The sequence below is a fragment of the Platalea leucorodia genome (assembly GCF_965183815.1).
Source record: "Platalea leucorodia genome assembly, chromosome: W".
In the NCBI taxonomy this organism is placed as follows: Eukaryota; Metazoa; Chordata; class Aves; order Pelecaniformes; family Threskiornithidae; genus Platalea; species Platalea leucorodia.
The window spans coordinates 41,694,252-41,714,457 of NC_138859.1; the positions used below are offsets into that span (position 1 = coordinate 41,694,252).

General features: G+C 45.6%; 1 protein-coding gene across 1 annotated transcript in view; it reads left to right on the forward strand.

The window, feature by feature from the left end:
* Positions 1–1,653: 1,653 nt before the first annotated feature.
* LOC309601984 (E3 ubiquitin-protein ligase UHRF2-like) overlaps positions 1,654–20,206 on the forward strand; it is a gene marked incomplete at both ends in the record, with an annotated part of 80,759 nt that continues 62,206 nt past the window's right edge. The window contains 2 exons of the mRNA XM_082335245.1: positions 1,654–1,716; positions 16,082–16,344. Of these exons, the coding sequence (XP_082191371.1) occupies positions 1,654–1,716; positions 16,082–16,344 (326 nt within the window). The remainder of the gene's footprint in view (positions 1,717–16,081; positions 16,345–20,206) is intronic.

Sequence of the window (20,206 nt, forward strand, 5' to 3'; positions counted from 1 at the left end):
GTAGAGGGGACGTTTCCTTTGAACATCCAGTGTAGCACAGGCAATCGCGGTGCCAAGAGGAGCTGTGCTTCTGTACCAACAACTTCTGAAGTGGATGGAATCTTATTGATCACATCCCTTGGGTCTGTGACAACGTCCATCTTGCCATTTTATTCCCCAAAACTGGATGTCTCGTGCAGGTCCTTTGACCTTGCTTTGTCTTATGGTAAAACCAGCTTTCAGAAGAATCTGGATTATTCTTTTCCCTTTCTCAAACACTTCCTTCACCGTGTTGCCTCACACGATGATGTCATCAATGTATTGCAGGTGCTCAGGGGCTTCACCCTGTTCCGGTGTAGTCTGGATCAGTCCATGACAAATGGTAGGGCTATGCTTCCACCCCTGGGGCAGTCGATTCCAGGTGTACTGGACACCCCTCCATGTGAAAGCAAACTATGGCCTGCATTCTGCTGCCAAAGGGATTGAGAAAAATGCATTGACAATATCAGTTGTGGCATACCACTCGGCTGCCTTCAACTCCAGTTCATATAAGAGTTCTAGCATGTCCCGTCCGGCAGCACTCAATGGCAGTGTGACTTTGTTCAGGCCACGATAGTCCACTGTTAACCTCCACCCTCCGTCAGACTTTTGCACTGGCTATATGGGACTACTAAAGGGTGAGCGAGTCGTGCTGATCACCCATTTGCTCTCCGGTCGACAAATCAACTCATGGATGGGAACCAGGGAGTCTCGGATGATGTGATATTGCTGCCGGTGCACCGTCATGGTAGCAATCGGCATCCTGCTGTTCTTTGACTCACAGCAACCCCACAACAGAGGGATCCTCTGAACGGCTGGGCAAGGTAGACAGCTGTTTAGTCTTCTCTGTATCCACAGCAGCTACATGAAAGGCCCACTGGTATCCTTGGCCCACTTGGTATCCACTGGCCCACTTTGTGTCCTTGAAGTACCGTCTCCTGAGGTAGCCTATGCCAAGGATGCTTGGAGCCTCCGGGCCAGTAACAATGGGGTACTTTTGCCACTTGTTCCCTGTTAGGCTCACCTCAGCCTCCAACACAGACAACAATTGGGATCCCCCCGTCAGTCCAGAAATCCAGATGTGTTCCGCCCCCTTGTACCCCAATGGCATTAGGGTACGCTGTGCACTAGTGTCCACCCAGAGCCTTATACTCCTGTGGGTCTGATGTGCCGGGCCATCGAATCTATACAGTCCAGTACGCTCAGTCATCCCTTTCCTCTGCCTGGCTGAAGGCAGGGACCCTCTATTCCTTGTTGGAGTATTCACTATCCGACCCCTGCGGCGTCAGACCAGAAGTCCTTTCACCAAAATCAAGAGGAGAGGCGTTCTCAGTCGCTCTTCTGCATCTGGGGAATTGCTGGTTGCCAGTTCCCTTCTACTGTCTCAACAGCATCTGGAACAAAAGCCTTCTTGGATGGCCTCTTCTTAGCAGCTGTCTTCCCCCGCAAGTCACATATGTGGGCTTCTAGCTTTGAGGTGGGCTCACCATCCCACTTCCTCATGTCCTCCCCCTGGTCATGCAGGATGATCCAGAGGGTACCACGCAGCATGCGCCTGGGGCTCCCTTTCTTTCTGGCTGGGAGAGGCTGGCTCTGTGGGACGCCCCTGACAGCCGAGACGCTGGCCCGTGGGGGATGAGGAAGATGAGAGATTCTCTTCGAAACGCTGGAGCTGGTGGGACAGTCTCTCCACAGTTGGTATATTGAAGCCTGGCCAGTCCATCATCGCCAGGGTGTTGGAGTACAACACCGGTGCATTCCGGACAAGCCTCCTCCACATGGCCCGTGTACACTGGATGTCATCCAGATCTTTGGAGACCTGGTTGCTGTCCAGGTCACTGACAGGTTGCTGACTGTCACTGACTTCCACCACCGTTAATCCTCTCAGATACTGGATGCCTTCCTCAGTAATGGTCCGCTTCCCTCGGTAATTTACAAGATCATTCTTGAGGGGATATCTCACCTTCACACTCGACAGGAGCCACCTCTAGAGGCTGAGAATTGTCGCCTCTCTTCCGATTTCTTTGTCAATTCGCCAGTCCCTAGCTAGGGATACCAGCTGCTGGGCTTCCTTACCCTCTAATTCCTGACTGTTGGCCCCAGTATCCCTGGATCAGAGCAATCAGGCAGCAATCCGCTCACCTGGCTGAAGGCCATAATCTTTCCGCAGATCTCAAAGTTCACTCGGGGTTAGGGACCATGTGGTTTCTGCCTCTTGGGTGAAGTCTGTCACATCCTCCTCCTGTTTCTTTGTCGAAGAACCAGCTTCCTGATCAGACCCTTCCTCCTCCTCCTCTTCCCTTACTAATCAATGGTATGGACCTGTCAAACTCCACATCCAGTGTTTCTTTTTGACTACTGGGGCGATTACTGTAGTTGGGGTTTGGGTCCCTGTCTCAACCATTGTGTCCTCAGATGTAGAGGCCCTCCTTCCTGTGCTCCTCTGATGGTGCTGAACAGAGGCTCAATAGGCACAGGCCGTGCCCCAATACAGTGCTAGGAGCTGCTGGGTCTCATTGGGATAGGCAAGGCACCCTTCTGTCAAGTGGCGCACCAATTCAACGGGATTACATGCCTGTCCAGGCATAAAATCCCAGGCTATCAGAGGTGATAACCACCTTAGGCATCCGCCCAAATCCTCCCACACACCCTGCCACTCAGGGATCGACCGCCAGGGCGTGTCAACCGCCACTGCAAGGGGGGTTGGACTAGATAACCTTTAAAGGTCCCTTCCGATCCACACTATTCTAGGATTCTATGTTTCTCTGTGGCCTCACCAACAAGTTTTTTCCTCTTATGCCAGGATGAAACCAGGTTCCACATACTCGACAAAAAGCCAATGATGTTTGTTAGATAACAGAATCAAACAGCTTACATGAGGATGTACGAGAACCTCGGGAGCCCATGCAACAGAGCCAGCTGCATCGATCCCAGAGAAGAGGGAGATGTAATCCCTCATTCTCCCCACAAGGTAGCCCACCCAGCACAGGAATGACATCAATTACCAGGGCCACATGCCAGCCCAAGTACATGGCCATTGCTTTTATCAAAATGTTCCCAGGCACAGCGAAATAGAGAGATAAGCATAGCAAACAGCAAGAGTCGAAAGCAGCCACTAACAAGCCCTAAACTCTATTATACAGTAAAGCAAGCAAGCTCTGTGACCAGCACAGAAGCCTGCCAATTAACAACTACAACAGCTATAGCATGCTCAGATCAAAACTGTTGTTATCTCATGCCCCATGTTGGGTGCCAAAAAGGACTGTGGTGGGTTGACCCCGGCCAGCAGCCAAACACCCACCCAGCCTCTTGCTCACTCCCCTCTCCTGTGAGATGGGGAGAGAAATAGAAGGAAGGCGAGAAGATTTCTAGATCAAGATAATGACAGTTAAATGGGGAAAGAAAAAGCCACATGCACAAGCAAAGCAAAAAAAGGAATTTATTCACTACTTCCCATTGGCAGGCAGATGTCCTGCCACTTCCTGGAAAACAGGGCCTCAGCATGCGTAACGGTTGCTTGGGAAGAAAAATGCCATAGCCACAAACCTGTGGAGAGCCCATGCTGGAGCAGGCTCCCGGCAGGAACTGTGGCCTGTGGAGAGGAGCCCACGCAGGAGCAGTTGTTTCCTGAAGGACTGTGGCCCATGGAGAGGACCCACGCTGGAGCAGGGGAAAAGCGTGAGGAAGAAGGAGTGGCAGAGACAAAGAACTGACCGCAACCCTATATTCCCCATCCCCCCCCCCCCCCCCACGCTGCTCAGGGTGGGAGGAGGTAGAATAGTCGGGAATGAAGAGAGTGATGTTGAGCCTGGGAAGAAGGGGGAGTAGGGGGAAGGTGTTTTAGTTTTTGTCTTTGTTTCTCACCATCCTACTCTATTTGGCAATAAAATAAATTAATTTTCCCCAAGTTGAGTCTGTTTTGGCCGTGACGGTAATTGGTAAGTGATCTCCCTGTTCTTATCTCGGCCCATGAGCTTTTCTATCTTATTTTCTCCCCCCATCCTGTTGAGGAGGGGGAGTGAGAGAGTCTGGCAGCCAGCCAAGGTGAACCCACCACCAAATGTAATCTCTCTTGCTCATTACTTTCAGATCTTGGCTTAGATGGATAAGGAACTGGCTGGATGGCTGCATCCAAACAGTTATAGTCAATGACTCAATGTCCAAAAGGAAAACAGTAACAAGTGGTGTTCCTCAAGGGTCTGTACTGGGACCAATACTATTTAATAAATTCATCCATGACATAGATAGTAGGATTGAGTGCACCCTCAGCAAGTTTGCGGATGACACCAAGCTGAGTGATGCAGTTGATTCGCTAGAGGGAAGGGATGCCATCCAGAGGGACCTTGACAGGCTTGAGAAATTACCCATATTGGATAACCTGATTTTGTAGGAGTACCTTGGGGGCAGTGTCAAAGCAAAACTACTTAACTGGGCTCTGTCCAAGTTGACTCCTATAGAATCACTGAAGTGTCTCTGCACTGGGATATCCAGCGTTGCAGATTTCAGGAGGGTTCATATACTCACGACACAATGCCAGCAACGTTTTGTGTATTCTCAAATAAGTTTACCCCTGAACCAGAAATGGCTTCCTGTAGAAAGATAAAGCCAATTGGAAATTTGAAGCCATGGGGAGGTTTTTTAGTTTTACCCTATTTATTTCTTTGCAAACTTGCTGTGTTGTCCATTAGAACAAAATGGAGAAGCAATCATAAAAGTACGGATCCTTGAGGGACACCACTCATTACTGGTTTCCACTTGGACATTGAGCCGTTGACTGTAACTCTCTGGATGTGGCCATCCAGCCAGTTCCTTATCCATCTAACAGTCCATCCATCAAACCCATCTCTCTCCAATTTAGCGACAAGGATGTTGTGGGGGACTGTGTCAAAGGCCTTACAGAAGTCCAGGAAGATGACATCCATAGCTCTTCCCTTGTCCACCGATGCAGTCACTCCATCGTAGAAGGCCACCAGATTAGTCTGGCATGATTTGCCTTTGGTGAAGACATGTTGACTGTCCCTAATCACCTCCCTGTCTTCCATATGCTTCATCATAACTTCCAGGAGGATCTGTTCCATCATTTTTACTGGGCACAGAGGTGCGGCTGACTGGTCGGTAGTTCCCAGGGTCCTCCTTTTTGCCCTTTTTAAAAATGGGCGTGATGTTTCCCTTTTCTCCGGTCACTCGGGACTTCGCCTGACTGCCACGACTTTTCAAATATGATGGGGAGTGGCTTGGCAACTACATCAGCCAATTCCCTCAGGACCCTGGGATGCATCTCATCGCGTCCCATGGACTTGTGTACGTTCAGGTTCCTCAGGTGGTCTCAAACCTGATCTTCTCCTACGATGGGTGGGACTTCATTCCCCCAGTGCCTGCCTTGAGATTCAGGGACTCAAGAGATGTGGGAAGAGCCAGGGAAAACTGAGGCAAAAAAATTGTTGAGTACCTCAGCCTTCTCCATGTCAGTTGTCACCAGATCCCCATCCTATTTATCAGGGGGGGTACAATTTCTTTTGTCTTCCTTTTCTGGCCAACATACCTGTAGAAGCCCTTCTTGTTATTCTTCACATGCCTTGGAGAGACCTTGATTAAGAAATTGTCCTCGATGCACTCCAAGAGTCTCCTGGACTGCTTACAGCTTGCTGTGCTGCTCTTCCAGCAGATGTCAGGGTGATTGAAGTCCCCCAGCAGGATCAGAGCCTGCGAGCGTGATGCTTCCCGTAGTTGAAGTAAGAACACTTCGTCAACAGGCTCCCCTTGATTGGGTGGCCTGTAGTAAACACCAGCCACGAGGCTTCCTTTGTTGGCTTGGCCCCTAATTTTTACCCATAAGCTCTCAAGTTGTTCATCACTGTTTTTCAAAGACAGCTCTGTGCAGTCAATCCATTCTTTTACATAGAGGGCAACTCCCCCCCCCCCCCCCCGCATCCTTGCCTGTCCCCCTTCTGAACAGTTTATAGCCATTGATTGCAGCGCTCCAGTTGTGTGATTCGTCCCACCACGTTTCAGTGGTAACGATCAGATTGTAGCTTTTTAGCTGCACAGTGGCTTCCAGCTCCTCCTGCTTGTTACCCATGCTGCACGCATTGTTATTGAGGCACTTCAGCTGGGCCACCTACCTTGTCACCTTTTTAAGGAACATGACCTAATTCCTTTGAGGCATTTCACAGGTGTTTCCCTCTTGGTTCCTGATACATCAGCAGCCCCTTTGCTCTTCTCTGTTGCTCAAAATCGCATCCCCTTCCCCTGCTAAGTCTAGTTTAGAGCTCTCCGTATCAATGGCTGCCTTTAAGCTTAAAGTGTCCATGTTGATTTACCAATTGAAATTATATTCATAACAGAGTTACAGATTAAAAAGGCTTTGTTGTTATACCACTGATTAACATTCTTCTTCTGAATGTCTTAGTTTTTCTTTGAACCCCTCTGCTATTGTCTACATCTTTAGTTCATCAGGTATAAATAGGATGGTATATAAAATAACTGTGATATAGTCCTCAAGAGTTTATACTCGCAATTATTTGCCTTTACTCTCTACAAGGCTGGGAAGTCTATTGTCCAAGTGTGAGCATCACAGTGTAGAAAGATGCATTTGGGAGGAACGATCACAGGAGACTTACTTCTTTCTGGCTCTAATGTCTTTTGGCTTGAATAACATGGCTTCTTTGTCATCTTTGTAGCTAGTCTCAGGAAGTAGCTGCAGATGGGGAAACCTCAATAATGTCTGTGTCTCAACTGCGTTTTCAGGAGGAGGAAGTTGCGAATCACTTTAAGCTAGAACTAATTGAAATGCCTAAGGTTACATAGGGATGTTTTCCTGAGGTTTCCTTCCAGAAATACTCGCTCCTTATGTTTAAAATAGGTGTCCTGGTTTCAGCTGGGATGATAGAGTTAATTTTCTTCCTAGTAGCTGGTATAGTGCTGTGTTTTGGATTTAGGATGAGAATAATGTTGATAACACACTGATGTTTTAGTTGTTGCTAAGTAGTGCTTACACTGGTCAAGGACTTTTCAGCTTCCCATGCTCTGCCAGGTGCACAAGAAGCTGGGAGGGAGCACAGCCAGGACAGCTGACCCAGACTGGCCAAAGGGCTATTCCATACCATGTGACATCATCCTCAGTATATAAAGCTAGGGGAGTTGGCCGGGGGGCAGCGATCGCTGCTTGGGGACGTGCTGGGCATCGGTCGGTGGGTGGTGAGCAATTGCAGAGTGTATCACTTGCTTTGTAGTTTATTATTGTATTATTTTATTATTATTGTTGTTGTTATTACTACTATTACTACTATTCTATTTTATTTTACTTCAATTATTAAACTGTTCTTATCTCAAGCCACGAGTTTTCTCACTTTCACCCTTCCGATTCTCTCCCCCATCCCACCGGGGTGGGGGGAGTGAGCGAGCGTCTGTGTGGTGCTTAGTTGCTGGCTGGGGTTAAACCACGACAGTCCTTTTTGGCTCCCAACATGGGGCACGAAGGGTTTGAGATAATAACAGATTAACCAGAGCGTATTAAGGAATTTGTATCTGTCAACAGTTGCCGGTCATAATATTGATTCATCTGTTCTCGGTATTAGTCTACCTGATCTGCACCATGCTCCTGTTTTCACAGTACGTGTTAAAGATTGGTGTTGGGTTTTGCAGTTTGCTGTGCTCTGCAGTGATTAGTGATGTTTTGCTTTGGAGACTTATTATTCAAACACTGACCTTGAGCATTATCTGGTATTTGGGTTCTGTAGTGAAGCCATCACTGTACTTCGGGTACCACCTCATGGAGACAATTAGCAATTATACCTCTTCCTCTGAGAGGTTTTTTATGGAGGAAATAAATACAGAATGGCACCTTCACTGCCTTCTACTATGATGTTTCCTCCTTCATTACAACAACTTTTCAGTATCTCGAACATCCTTGGGTAGTTAAGATACATCTATTGGTAGTTCTTGGGAATTTTGTTTCAGTTTTATCTAAGGTTAATAAGCAGCTTAAGAATATCATCCAGAGATCTGCCCCAAGGCTGGATAGTTATGAGTGGCAGGGTGTGTGGGAGGGCATGGGCAAATGCCTAGGACAATGGGCCCCTCCAGTATTTTGGAACTTCACCCCTGAACAAGTGCAGAATCCTGAAAAATTAGTAGAATATTTGGAAAAAGTATGCTGTCACCCTGGCAATTCTAGGGAGACACAAATCACTGCAACGTGCTGGGGCCTGGCCCATGCCTACCGAGCCCTATTCAACACTATTCAGAACCCTCAAGGGGAAGAGAAGGTCTCTGGATCTGACGACAAAACGACAGGTGCTGCGGCTACTCCAGCCCCGGCAACAGGCGCTGCGGCTACGCCAGCCCCCACGACAGGCGCTGTGGCTGAACCAGAGAACCAACCCGTGCCAGTATCAGTCGCCCCTATACAGAAGAAAAAATACACAAGAAAACCAACTCATTTAGTAAGGGCTGATGATGAACCAGGGCCATCATGAGAACAGGAGGAGGAAGAGGCAGGACCCACAAATGAGATGGTAACAACCCGATCCCTGTCCCTGAGTGAGCTGCGAGATATGCGAAAAGATTTCGGTCGTGGTCCAGGCGAGCACATCGTCACCTGGCTGCTCCGATGCTGGGATAATGGGGCCAGTAGCCTGGAATTAGAGGGTAGGGAAGCCAAGCAGCTGGGATCCCTTTCTAGGGAAGGGGGCATTGACAAAGCGATTGCAAAAGGGGCAAAAGCCCTCAGCCTCTGGAGGCGACTCCTGTCAGGCGTGAAGGAAAGGTATCCCTTCAAGGAAGATGTTATATGTCACCCAGGCAAGTGGACCACCATGGAGAGAGGTATCCAGTACCTGAGGGAATTAGCCATGCTGGAGGTGATTTATGGTGACCTGGACAACAAGCAGTTATCCAAAGATCCAGATGAAGTCCAGTGCACACGACCCACGTAGCAGAAGTTTGTACAGAGTGCACCATCATCGTACGCAAACTCATTGGCAGTAATGACCTGGAAAGATGAAGAGGGACCAACGGTGGATGAAATGGCTGGCCAACTCCGACAATACGAAGGAAGTCTCTCTTCCTCCCTACGGGCCTGCATCTCGGCTGTGGAGAAACGGCCTGACGTGCTAGCTGAGAAATTATCCCGGGAGTTCCAGCGATTCAAAGAGGATATGTCCTACTCCTCACCTGTACGGACCAGTATCTTAGCCATTAGGAGTAAGCGTCCGTCTGCTCAAGAGAGAAGATATAGTGGATACACACCACGGGCCACCCTGTGGTTTTACCTGCGTGACCACGGAGAGGACATGAGGAAGTGGGATGGAAAATCGACCTCGACCCTAGAGGCACGGGTACGTGAGTTGCAAGGAAAAACAATCACAAAAGGGGGTTCTTCCAGGAAAATTGCTGCTCCAGTTTCCAGTGAGCAGTTCCCCAGACAGGGTAGAAGGGCTGATTTTGCTTCCGATTGTAATAAAGGGACTTTTGATTCGCATTTACAAGAAGCGAGTAACGAATGCTATGACCAGGACTAGAGGGGCCCTGCCTCCAGCCAGGTGGAGGAAAGGGACAACCGGGTTTACTGGACTGTGGATTCGATGGCCTGGCACATCAGACCCACAGGAGTATAAGGCTCTAGTGGACACCGGTGCACAGTGTACCCTAATGCCATCCATCAAGCTATAAAAGGGCAGAACCCATCTGTATTTCTGGAGTGAGAGGGGGATCCCAACAGCTGACTGTATTGGAGGTTGAAGTGAGCCTAACCGGGAAGGAGTGGCAGAAGCACCCCATTGTGACTGGCCCAGAGGCCCTGTGCATCCTTGGCATAGACTCCCTCAGGAGAGGGTGTTTCAAGGACCCAAAAGGGTACCGGTGGGCTTTTGGTATAGCTACCTTGGAGACGGAGTGAATTAAACAGCTGTCTACCCTGCCCGGTCTCTCAAAGGACCCTTCTGTTGTGGGGTTGCTGAGGGTCAAAGAACAACAGGTGCCAATCGCCACCACAATGGTGCACTGGCGGCAATATCGCACCAACCGAGACTCCCTGATTCCCATCCATAAGCTGATTCATCAGCTGGAGAGCCAAGGAGTGATTCAGCAAGACTCACTCACCCTTTAACAGTCCCATATGGCCAGTGCAAAAGTCTAATGGAGAGTGGAGACTAACAGTAGACTATCGGGGCCTGAACGAAGTCACGCCACTGCTGAGCGCTGCCGTGCCAGACATGCTAGAACTTCAATATGAATTGGAGTCAAAGGCAGCCAAGTGGTATGCCACAACTGATATCGCTAATACATTTTTCTCAATCCCTTTGGCAGCAGAGTGCAGGCCACAGTTTGCTTTCACTTGGAGGGGGGTCCAGTACACCTGGAATCGACTTCCCCAGGGGTGGAAACACAGCCCCACCATTTGCCATGGACTGATCCAGACTGCACTGGAACAGGGTGGGGCTCCGGAACACCTGCAATACATTGATAACATCATCGTACGGGGCAACACAGCAGAAGAGGTTTTTGAGAAAGGGAAGAACATAGTCCAAATCCTTCTGGAGGCCGGCTTTGCCATAAAACAAAGTAAGGTCAAGGGACCTTCACAGGAGATCCAGTTCTTAGGAATAAAATGGCAAGATGGACGTCGTCAGATCCCAATGGATGTGATCAACAAAATAACAGCCACGTCTCCACCAACCAGCAAGAAGGAAGCACAAGCTTTCTTGGGCGTTGTGGGTTTTTGGAGAATGCATATTCCAAATTACAGTCTGATCGTAAGCCCTCTCTATCAAGTGACCCGGAAGAAGAACGATTTGAAATGGGGCCCTGAGCAACGACAAGCCTTTGAACAAATTAAGCAGGAGAGAGTTCATGCAGTAGCCCTTGGGCCAGCCTGGGCAGGACAAGATGTACAAAATGTGCTCTATACTGCAGCCGGGGAGAACGGCCCTACCTGGAGCCTCTGGCAGAAAGCACCAGGGGAGACTCGAGGTCGACCCCTGGGGTTTTGGAGTCAGGGATACTAGAGGATCTGAGGCCCGCTATACTCCAACTGAAAAAGAGATATCGGCAGCATATGAAGGAGTTTGAGCTGCTTCGGAAGTGGTTCGTACTGAAGCACAGCTCCTCCTGGCACCCCGACTGCCGGTGCTGGGCTGGATGTTCAAAGGGAGGAACTCCTGTACACATCATGCAACTGATGCTACGTGGAGCAAGTGGGTCGCACTGATCACACAACGGGCTCGAATAGGAAACCCCAGTCACCCAGGAATCTTGGAAGTGATCATGGACTGGCCAGAAGGCAAAGATTTTGAAATCTCGCCAGAGGAAGAGGTGACGCGTGCTGAAGAGGCCCCGCTGTATAATAAACTACCAGAAAATGAGAAGCAATATGCCCTGTTCACTGATGGGTCCTGTCATCTTGTGGGGAAGCATCGGAGGTGGAAAGCTGCTGTATGGAGTCCTGTATGACAAGTTGCAGAAACTGCTGAAGGAGCAGGTGAATGGAGTCAGTTTGCAGAGGTGAAAGCCATCCAGCTGGCTTTGGATATTGCTGAACGAGAAAAGTGGCCAATGCTCTATCTCTGTACTGACTCATGGATGGTGGCAAATGCCCTGTGGGGGTGGTTACAGCAATGGAAGCAGAGCAACTGGCAGCGCAGAAGCAAACCCATCTGGGCTGCAAACCCATCTGGGCTGCTGCTCTCTACAACTACCTGAAAGGAGGCTGTAGCGAGGTGGGGGTCGGCCTCTTCTCCCTAGTAACAAGTGACAGGATGAGAGGAAACGGCCTCAAGCTATGCCAGGGAAGTTTAGGTTGGATATTAGGAAAAACTTCTTCACCAAAAGGGTAGTCAGGCATTGGAACAGGCTGCCCAGGGAAGTGGTTGAGTCTCCATCCCTGGAGGTATTTAAAAGAAGGGTAGGTGTGGTGCTTGAGGACATGGTTTAGTGGTGGACTTGGCAGTGATAGGTTAACAGTTGGACTCGATGATCTTAAGGGTCTTCTCCAACCTTAACGATTCTATGATTCTATGATTCTATTCTGGCAAGATATTGCTGCCCAGGTAGAGAACCTGGTTGTAAAAGTACGTCACGTAGATGCTCACGTACCCAAGAGTGGGGCCACTGAAGAACATCAAACCAACCAGCAGGTGGATCAGGCTGCTAAGACTGAAGTGGCTCAGGTGGATCTGGACTGGCAACATAAGGGTGAATTATTTCTAGCTCAGTGGGCCCATGACACCTCAGGCCATCAGGGAAGAGATGCAACATATAGCTGGGCTCGTGATCGAGGGGTGGACTTGACCATGGACACTATTGCACAGGTTATCTATGAATGTGAAACATGCGCTGCAATCAAGCAAGCCAAGCGGTTCAAGCCTCTCTGGTATGGAGGACGATGGCTGAAATATCAATATGGGGAGGCCTGGCAGATTGATTATATCACACTCCCCCAAACCCACCAAGGCAAGTGCCGTGTGCTTACAATGGTGGAAGAAACCACTGGATGGCTGGAAACATATCCCGTGCCCCATGCCACCGCCCGGAACACTGTCCTGGGCCTTGAAAAGCAAGTCCTATGGCAACATGGCACCCCAGAAAGAACTGAGTCAGACAACGGGACTCATTTCCAGAACAGCCTCATAGGCACCTGGGCCAAAGAGCATGGCATTGAGTGGGTATATCACATCCCCTATCACGCACCAGCCTCCGGGAAAATCACACGATACAATGGACTGTTAAAGACTACACTGAGAGCAATGGGTGCTGGGACGTTCAAACATTGGGATACGCATTTAGCAAAGGCCACCTGGTTAGTCAACAGTAGGGGATCTGCCAATCCATCTGGCCCTGCCCAATCAAAACTTTTACGTACTGTAGAGGAGGATAAAGTCCCTGTAGCGCACATAAAAATTATGCTGGGGAAGACAGTCTGGGTTACTCCCACCTCAGGCAAAGGCAAGCCCATTTGTGGGATTGCTTTTTCTCAAGGACCTGGGTGCACTTGGTGGGTGATGCGGGAGGATGGGGAAGTCCGATGTGTACCTCAAGGGGATTTGATTTTGGGTGAAAATAGCCAGTGAACTGAACTGTATGATGTTAGTTGCTATATAATACCGGATGTCATCACTTCAATGATTACTATGTGCCATATCAACAGTATACAGTAAGAATCACCCAAAGTAATGAAGAATGAACTTTGAGGAAACCGAGCAAAGTGCAGCAGTGATGAAACCAGGACTGGCTTCAGCATGCAACAATCCAACACCACACACCATCTCTCCTGCCCTGAAAGACTGTTCTGACAGATGAAACCCAAAGTCATGGACTAAATGAACTCAACAAACGTTTTAGAGGGATAGCCTATAGACTAAGGAAATGATATCTCTGTGTGTATGTGTATATATATATATATCTATATATCTCAAAAGACTGGAAAAGTGGTGGTGACTAATTGGAATGTATTGGAAAGTGTAAGACCCGGGCATGACGTAGATGGTATGGAATAAAGGGTGGATACTGTCCTGGTTTCAGCTGGGATAGAGTTAATTTTCTCCCTAGTAGCTGGTATAGTGCTGTGTTTTGGATTTAGGATGAGAATAATGTTGATAACACACTGATGTTTTAGTTGTTGCTAAGTAGTGCTTACGCTTTTCAGCTTCCCATGCTCTGCCAGGTGCACAAGAAGCTGGGAGGGAGCACAGCCAGGACAGCTGACCCAGACTGGCCAAAGGGCTATTCCATACCATGTGACATCATCCTCAGTATATAAAGCTGGGGGAGTTGGCCGGGGGGCAGCGATCGCTGCTTCGGGACGTGCTGGGCATCGGTCGGTGGGTGGTGAGCAATTGCAGAGTGTATCACTTGCTTTGTAGTTTATTATTGTATTATAATATTATTATTATTATTGTTGTTGTTGTTACTATTACTACTATTCTATTTTATTTTACTTCAATTATTAAACTGTTCTTATCTCAAGCCACGAGTTTTCTCACTTTCACCCTTCCGATTCTCTCCCCCATCCCACCGGGGTGGGGGGAGCGAGTGAGCGGCTGTGTGGTGCTTAGTTGTTGGCTGGGGTTAAACCACGACAACAGTTCAATAGACTGACTTAAAACAAGGTGGAGCTTTCATTTGTTTATTATATGTTTATCTTTTAAAAAGGTATGTTTTTAATATTGTGGGAGTTGAGAATAAAAACTAAATTGGATGCTGGGATTTTACATGGGGGGGGGAAGGAAAGGGTTGAATTTTTTGATAGGTTTTTTTCAAGGAAGCGTGTGAAAAGTAAGAAGAAATTGGCTCAATATGATATATACTTTATGCATTATATTCTTACCTTTCACCCTCTATCTCTCAGTAAATTTGTTAGTTCAGGAACTGCCTTCGTTTGTACTTCAGATTACCTAATGACTGCTTCAATTTAAATACTGATAATTAATATCATTCATGTTGTTTTGTTTACAGATGCTGGTCTTTGGGTGTAGTAAGAATAAATATCCATCTCTGTCGCTGTCTTGCTGCTTGATTAAGGCTATAAATTAAACCATACACATCTGTGGCAAATTAAACTGCCCTCATTTTAAAAAACTGTAAACACATAATACAGCCCCTGAGGCAATTCAGCCTTATAAATTTATCTCAGAAAAATGAGTTTTATAATTGTTCTATCTATGCATCAGTACAGAGCCTGCTTATTAAACATTTTGGAAATGCACAATTCTCTTGTATGCATCATAGTGTGGTAAAACAAGTTTGTTCATGCCCCGAGGTTGGCTGCTATGTTAATGTGTTATCTTTTGGGCTCAATTTTTCTGGTTTTTTGTTTGTTTGTTGTTTGTTTGGTTTTGGTTTTTTTTTTAAAGGGACATTTAGATGGTCTTTAGATAGTAAATTTCCTTCTTTATGTAAAAAAATTAGAAGAAAAGGATGTTTTGCAAATAAAGTAAAACTAAAAATGCATCTGTGAAACACTCCTGTTAAAATATTATTTCCAAAATGAGCGTGAAAAGTAGTTCCCCCAATTTGATTTTACAGTAATTGAACCTATTCTGAGCATTTTTAGAATTTACTTTAAATGTTTCATCTGAGAGTCCTCTTCCATATGCCTTATCTTCTTCACTTGGTATGGCTCCATAGCAGTTCTACTGCAATAATGTTTTCTTATACTTGGTGTGAAGTGTATAAAGGTGTTCCTTAAGTGTTTGGGTTTTTTTTTTTTTATACTATTTTAATCCAGTTAATATTTCAAAGAAAATAACTGTTTACACACTACAGCTTTTAAAAGAACGCCTGTGTAACTGAAGCGATGTATACCTCAGTGGTTTAACTCGAATCACAGGAAAAACCTTGTATTGTTGAAGTAATATGTATTTAATTAGTTGAAGGCTTGAGAAAATGTGTTAGGATAATGAATGAATGAAACATGCTCTACAATAGAGTAGCTTCATAACTTACTACCAGCACTATTGTGAGCACAGAAAGGAGAAGAGTCATGAGAGACTTCTGTTTCTTACAGTTGAAAGATTTATGGAAGCACCAGTCTCAATTGGTTATGATAGCAGCCTTGTTAGACTTGGAGAGCCCATCTCCCTCCCCCCTCCTTTCTCAAACATTGAAGGATTCAGCAGCAGTGCAGGTCAAAAAGAATCAGGGTTAAGTAATAATTCCAATTTGGAAGTCCGGGGAAATCTTAAAATCTGGTTGTGGGCTAATATTTTAAGTATACGTGCTTATTTTAGTCATAAGGAACAATTCCATGAAGCAAGAAAAAGTTCAGTGGAAAGAGAGATTAAGCTAATTTGTAGGTTAAAAAAAAAAAAATCAGCCTCAACTTTTAAAAATATATTTTTTACAAATTGTGTTCATAACAGATCTTATTAAGAGTAGAGGAATAAAATACTTAAAGCACAACGCTTGAATGACTGAACATTGCTCTAACTTACCCAAGCCCAAACCAGTATGAAATCAGCAGTGTAGAATTTTTTTCACTGACAGTTAAGTAGTTTAGTCAGTTTTCCTTTCTGTTCTTAACCAGGATTATAGAAAATAAATATTCATTATCAAATTTTCCTTTTAGATAAACGAATTGGTGGATGCCCGTGATGTCAGCATTGGAGCCTGGTTTGAAGCACATATAGAAAATGTTACTCGAGCAACGAAAGGACATAAGAATGGTAAAGCTCAAGTAAAGAGTGGCAATTCTTACAAAAGGACTAATGGAAACTTAAGTCAAGATCATTCTAGAGAGAATGCAAATTATTTGGACAGTACACCATCCACATCTTACTCAGACTGCATGGACACTGATGAAGAAGCTATTTATCATATCAAGTATGATGAGTAAGTGCTTCTGATATTATTTTGAGGACATCATATGTTATGATTTGGTGTGTATAAACAAAGAATTTTGTTGAAGAAACTTGGAATCAAAGAGAGTAAGTTCAATATTGCAACCAAGGAAAGAAATATTAAAAAGCCATGATGTCTTTCAGTCAGATATAATGAATATCCTGAGAGTAATGAGGTTTGTTTTCTTTTATTCACAAGTTCCTGTGAAGTATTAACTTTATCTTGACTTTATGAAACTCAGAATCCCTATCTCTAAGGAAAGGAAACTATGCATTGGATTTTTCTGTACTTGTTTTTCTATGTAAAATATAAGTTAATATTTTCTTTAAAAACTACTCTGCTCATATTCAGGTCCTTCCATTGAAGTCTAAACGAGTGTTTCATGGGAGCAAATTCTGGTGCTCGAATTGTTTAAATTTTGTTTTAAAAGTAATATTTATGCATGAGATGACAGGTCTGCATTTCACGTAGAGGTTTCTCGTAGAGAATCTGATGACTGGGAACATAAAATCAGTTCTGAGCTGGAGCGAGGGTACAAAGGGATTTTTTTATTTTTTAAATCTGTGGTACAAGCAAGTTTCAGAACCTACGACAGACGTGCTAGAGTAGAGGCTTTGTGCCATAAACTCAGTGGGATTTGCAGGGATTTCTCATCACCAGCTTTTGTGCTGATGCATTCACATAAATTGGATCCTAGGTTTTTTAATGATGCCTTAATTTGCTGAAGCAGCTAACTAAGCTTCTAAACCAATGGCATCAATGAGAACTTTTTATTACAGAGAACAACAAAAATATTGCACTGTGGCATGTGAGATTAAAGGTAAAGGAACATACGTTTACTTTACACAGAAGCATATTCAGTATTAGTCTTGTTGAGGATAAATTCAATTCAAGTTTTCAAAATATTTTTTTAGGTATCGATTTCAAGTTTTGTTGTTTTTAATAATTACAATTTAAACCGGTTTTGCTAGGGAAAAACCAAGAATGTTGAAGACCTAAGCTGAACATCTTTTAGCTGCTCTTGGCAATACTAGATACAACTTTTCTTTATATACTTACCTTGGAGGATAATATAGCTTTTTGTCTGAACATGGTGTTCAAATGCAGTTTTATATCTGCAACCATCATTTTTTTAACTGCAGATATGTTTGTCCACGCACACACACAAAAAAAAAAAAGATAGCTACCGTGTTGAAAGCAAAAATGCACTTAAAAAATATTGAAATACTTAAATTCAGAACTTTCTCACAACTTTAGTCACCCAGTATTATTACAGTTGGACTAGATGATCGTCGCAGGTCCCTTTCAACTGAACTATTCTAAAAGAAAAAAAATTGTCTCTAAAACGATAAATATGCATCATGGCATGGTTTCAAAGGCCTGGTTCTAAGATTGGTTAATTGTGTAACATCACAGAAGTATTTAATTGAGCAAAGGACAAAAATTTGAGAGAGTGTGTTTGTAATTACTGGAGTTAAATTATGTTCCTCTTTTGTAGATGGTGTCATTTTATGTGAGTTAGAGATTCGAGGGAGAAGCCACCTGTGAAGTAGAAAGTATAGTCAGGCTGATCTGACTTGCATAGGTGTACCTATGCTTACAAAACATCCATTTTACTTCATGTGTACCTTAAGATCTAGCATTTCCAGTAGATGCAGACAGTCGTCTTAGTCTTCCTATAACACAATCTTTCACAGGTTTGTGTTCTTAGCCAGTGACCATCTTAAAACATTATGTCTAATTTTGCTTATGTCATGGGCATTTACTTGATTGGCCTGAAATGTTAAAAGTTTGAGCTTTCGGGGAGAAAAGTTATTTTAAAACTTTCTAGCAAGCAAGATCTATGCATTTATCAGCTAATAGAGACTTCGGTAAAAGTTAACAGCCTACATACGACAAAACACAAGGCATCATTTGTGACACTTTGTATTTACCTTTCAACATCCCACTTTGTTCTTTGAGCGGTAGTTAACATGCACATTCACACGGTGGGTGGTTGTGCATGCACTCATAACACTGGCTTCAGACATTAGTCTTTTTGCCTTTTTGGTATCTGTAGAGCACACATATCAAACACAAGGGAGGAAGAATACATGGATAAATAGGGTAGCGTGTACTGTGCATCCTTCAGTTCTCAGTTCCAGATGTTCTTATCCTATTTGCCATCTCTTTGTGCTTGTTCTTTGAGGTTCATATTCTACTATTAGTTCCTATTTGTTCTGTGCATGGTTGCTGTTCCTGGATGCTTAGATTTGGGCTAGGCTGTGTGACACCAATCCACCTTGACAGCCTTTTCTTACTTTGTTCTTCATTGAAGTAGCTCATTTCTCCTTCCTTCTGTCTCCTACAGCAGATGATTTCACCCTGGCTGAAGGGCTTTAAGCTCCTTGCCCACAACAGGAGCGTTCCTGCCAGAGATGGAAGCAGTTGCTTTTTCTGCTTTGGGAAACTGCATGTCTCTGACAAGCGACCTGCAGATGGAGACCATAAGCCTGGTGCCCATAAAGCCATCAAAATGTCTTTCTTACATTATGGAGAAGACTATGTGCCTCTGACACAGATTGACAGCTGCTCAGATCCTCACTGAGATCATCTCAGTATCTAGACTGGTTCTCCTTCACTGCTTGTTTTATTATCCAGTCAAGAAAAACTGTCCACCAAGAAGGCTACAGCTGAAGGACGAGTCTGTTGTAATGTTTTGAGATGGGGTTGGGAACGTGGAGTAGACCTACGCTTTGTTTCTGAGACTTCGTGTTACGGCAAAGATTGTTTGATACCCAGCTGTTGTGGAAGGTCCAGTCTGACAATGCATACACACAAAAAGGGGGGGGGGGGGGGGGGGGGATCAAACATTCATTTTCTTTCTGTTTACATCTGGAACTGACTACTCAGTGATGTTTATTCAGAAGATAGCTATTCACCCTTGATCTCAACATGAAGCCCTCCACTGTCATAGATCTAGTTCTTTGGACCAAGCTTCCTAGTACAGGTCTATTTCTCCTAGCTGTCTTCAAACCCCAAAGATGCCACAGGTCTCCACTTAAATGGAGATCTAGAGCTGTTTTGGGGGGTTTTTGTGGGTTTGGTTCCCCCCCCCCCCCCCCAGCTGTCCCATTAGTATTGACACTGGTCAATTCAAGAGCAAGTCGAATGTTGACATAATATATCTTGCACCTCTGTAGTCGAGAACCTTAATCAGCTTTATTTATACTGGAGCATGATTGTGTTTTTCTTGGGGGCGGGGGGAGAAGACCATGCTAAGATGTCCTCCAACCTCCTTGTAGGTATTGAAAGGCTGCTATTAGCTGCCACCACCACCATCCCCCCACCAAGCTTTTCCTTCACCTGACTGAACAAGCCTAGTCCCCCAGCCTCTCCTCACAGAGCACATCTTGACAGCCATCTTGCCAGCCCTCCACTGGGCTAACTCCAGCTTGTCAGCATCTTCCTTGCATTGAGGGACCTAAACCAGGCATAATATTCTAGATATGATCTAACAAGTGCTGAGTAAAGGGAAATAGTCACTTCCCTCAATCTATTGCCTATGCTCCTGTTGACACAGCCCAGGATGCTGTTGGCCTTCTTTGCTGCCAGGGCACACTGCCGGCTCATGTTCAGCTTGCTGTCTACCAGGACCCCCAGGCCCTTTTCTGCAGAGCTGCTACCCAGCCAGTCATTCCGCAGCCTGTATTGTCACAGGGGGTATAGTGGGTTGACCCTGGCCAGCAGCCAAGTACCCACACAGCTGCTCGCTCACTCCCCTCTCCTGCAGGACAGGGAGAAAGCAGAAGGAAGATGAGAAAACGTGTGCATCGAGATACAGTTTAAAAGGTGAAGCAAAAGCTGTGCGTGC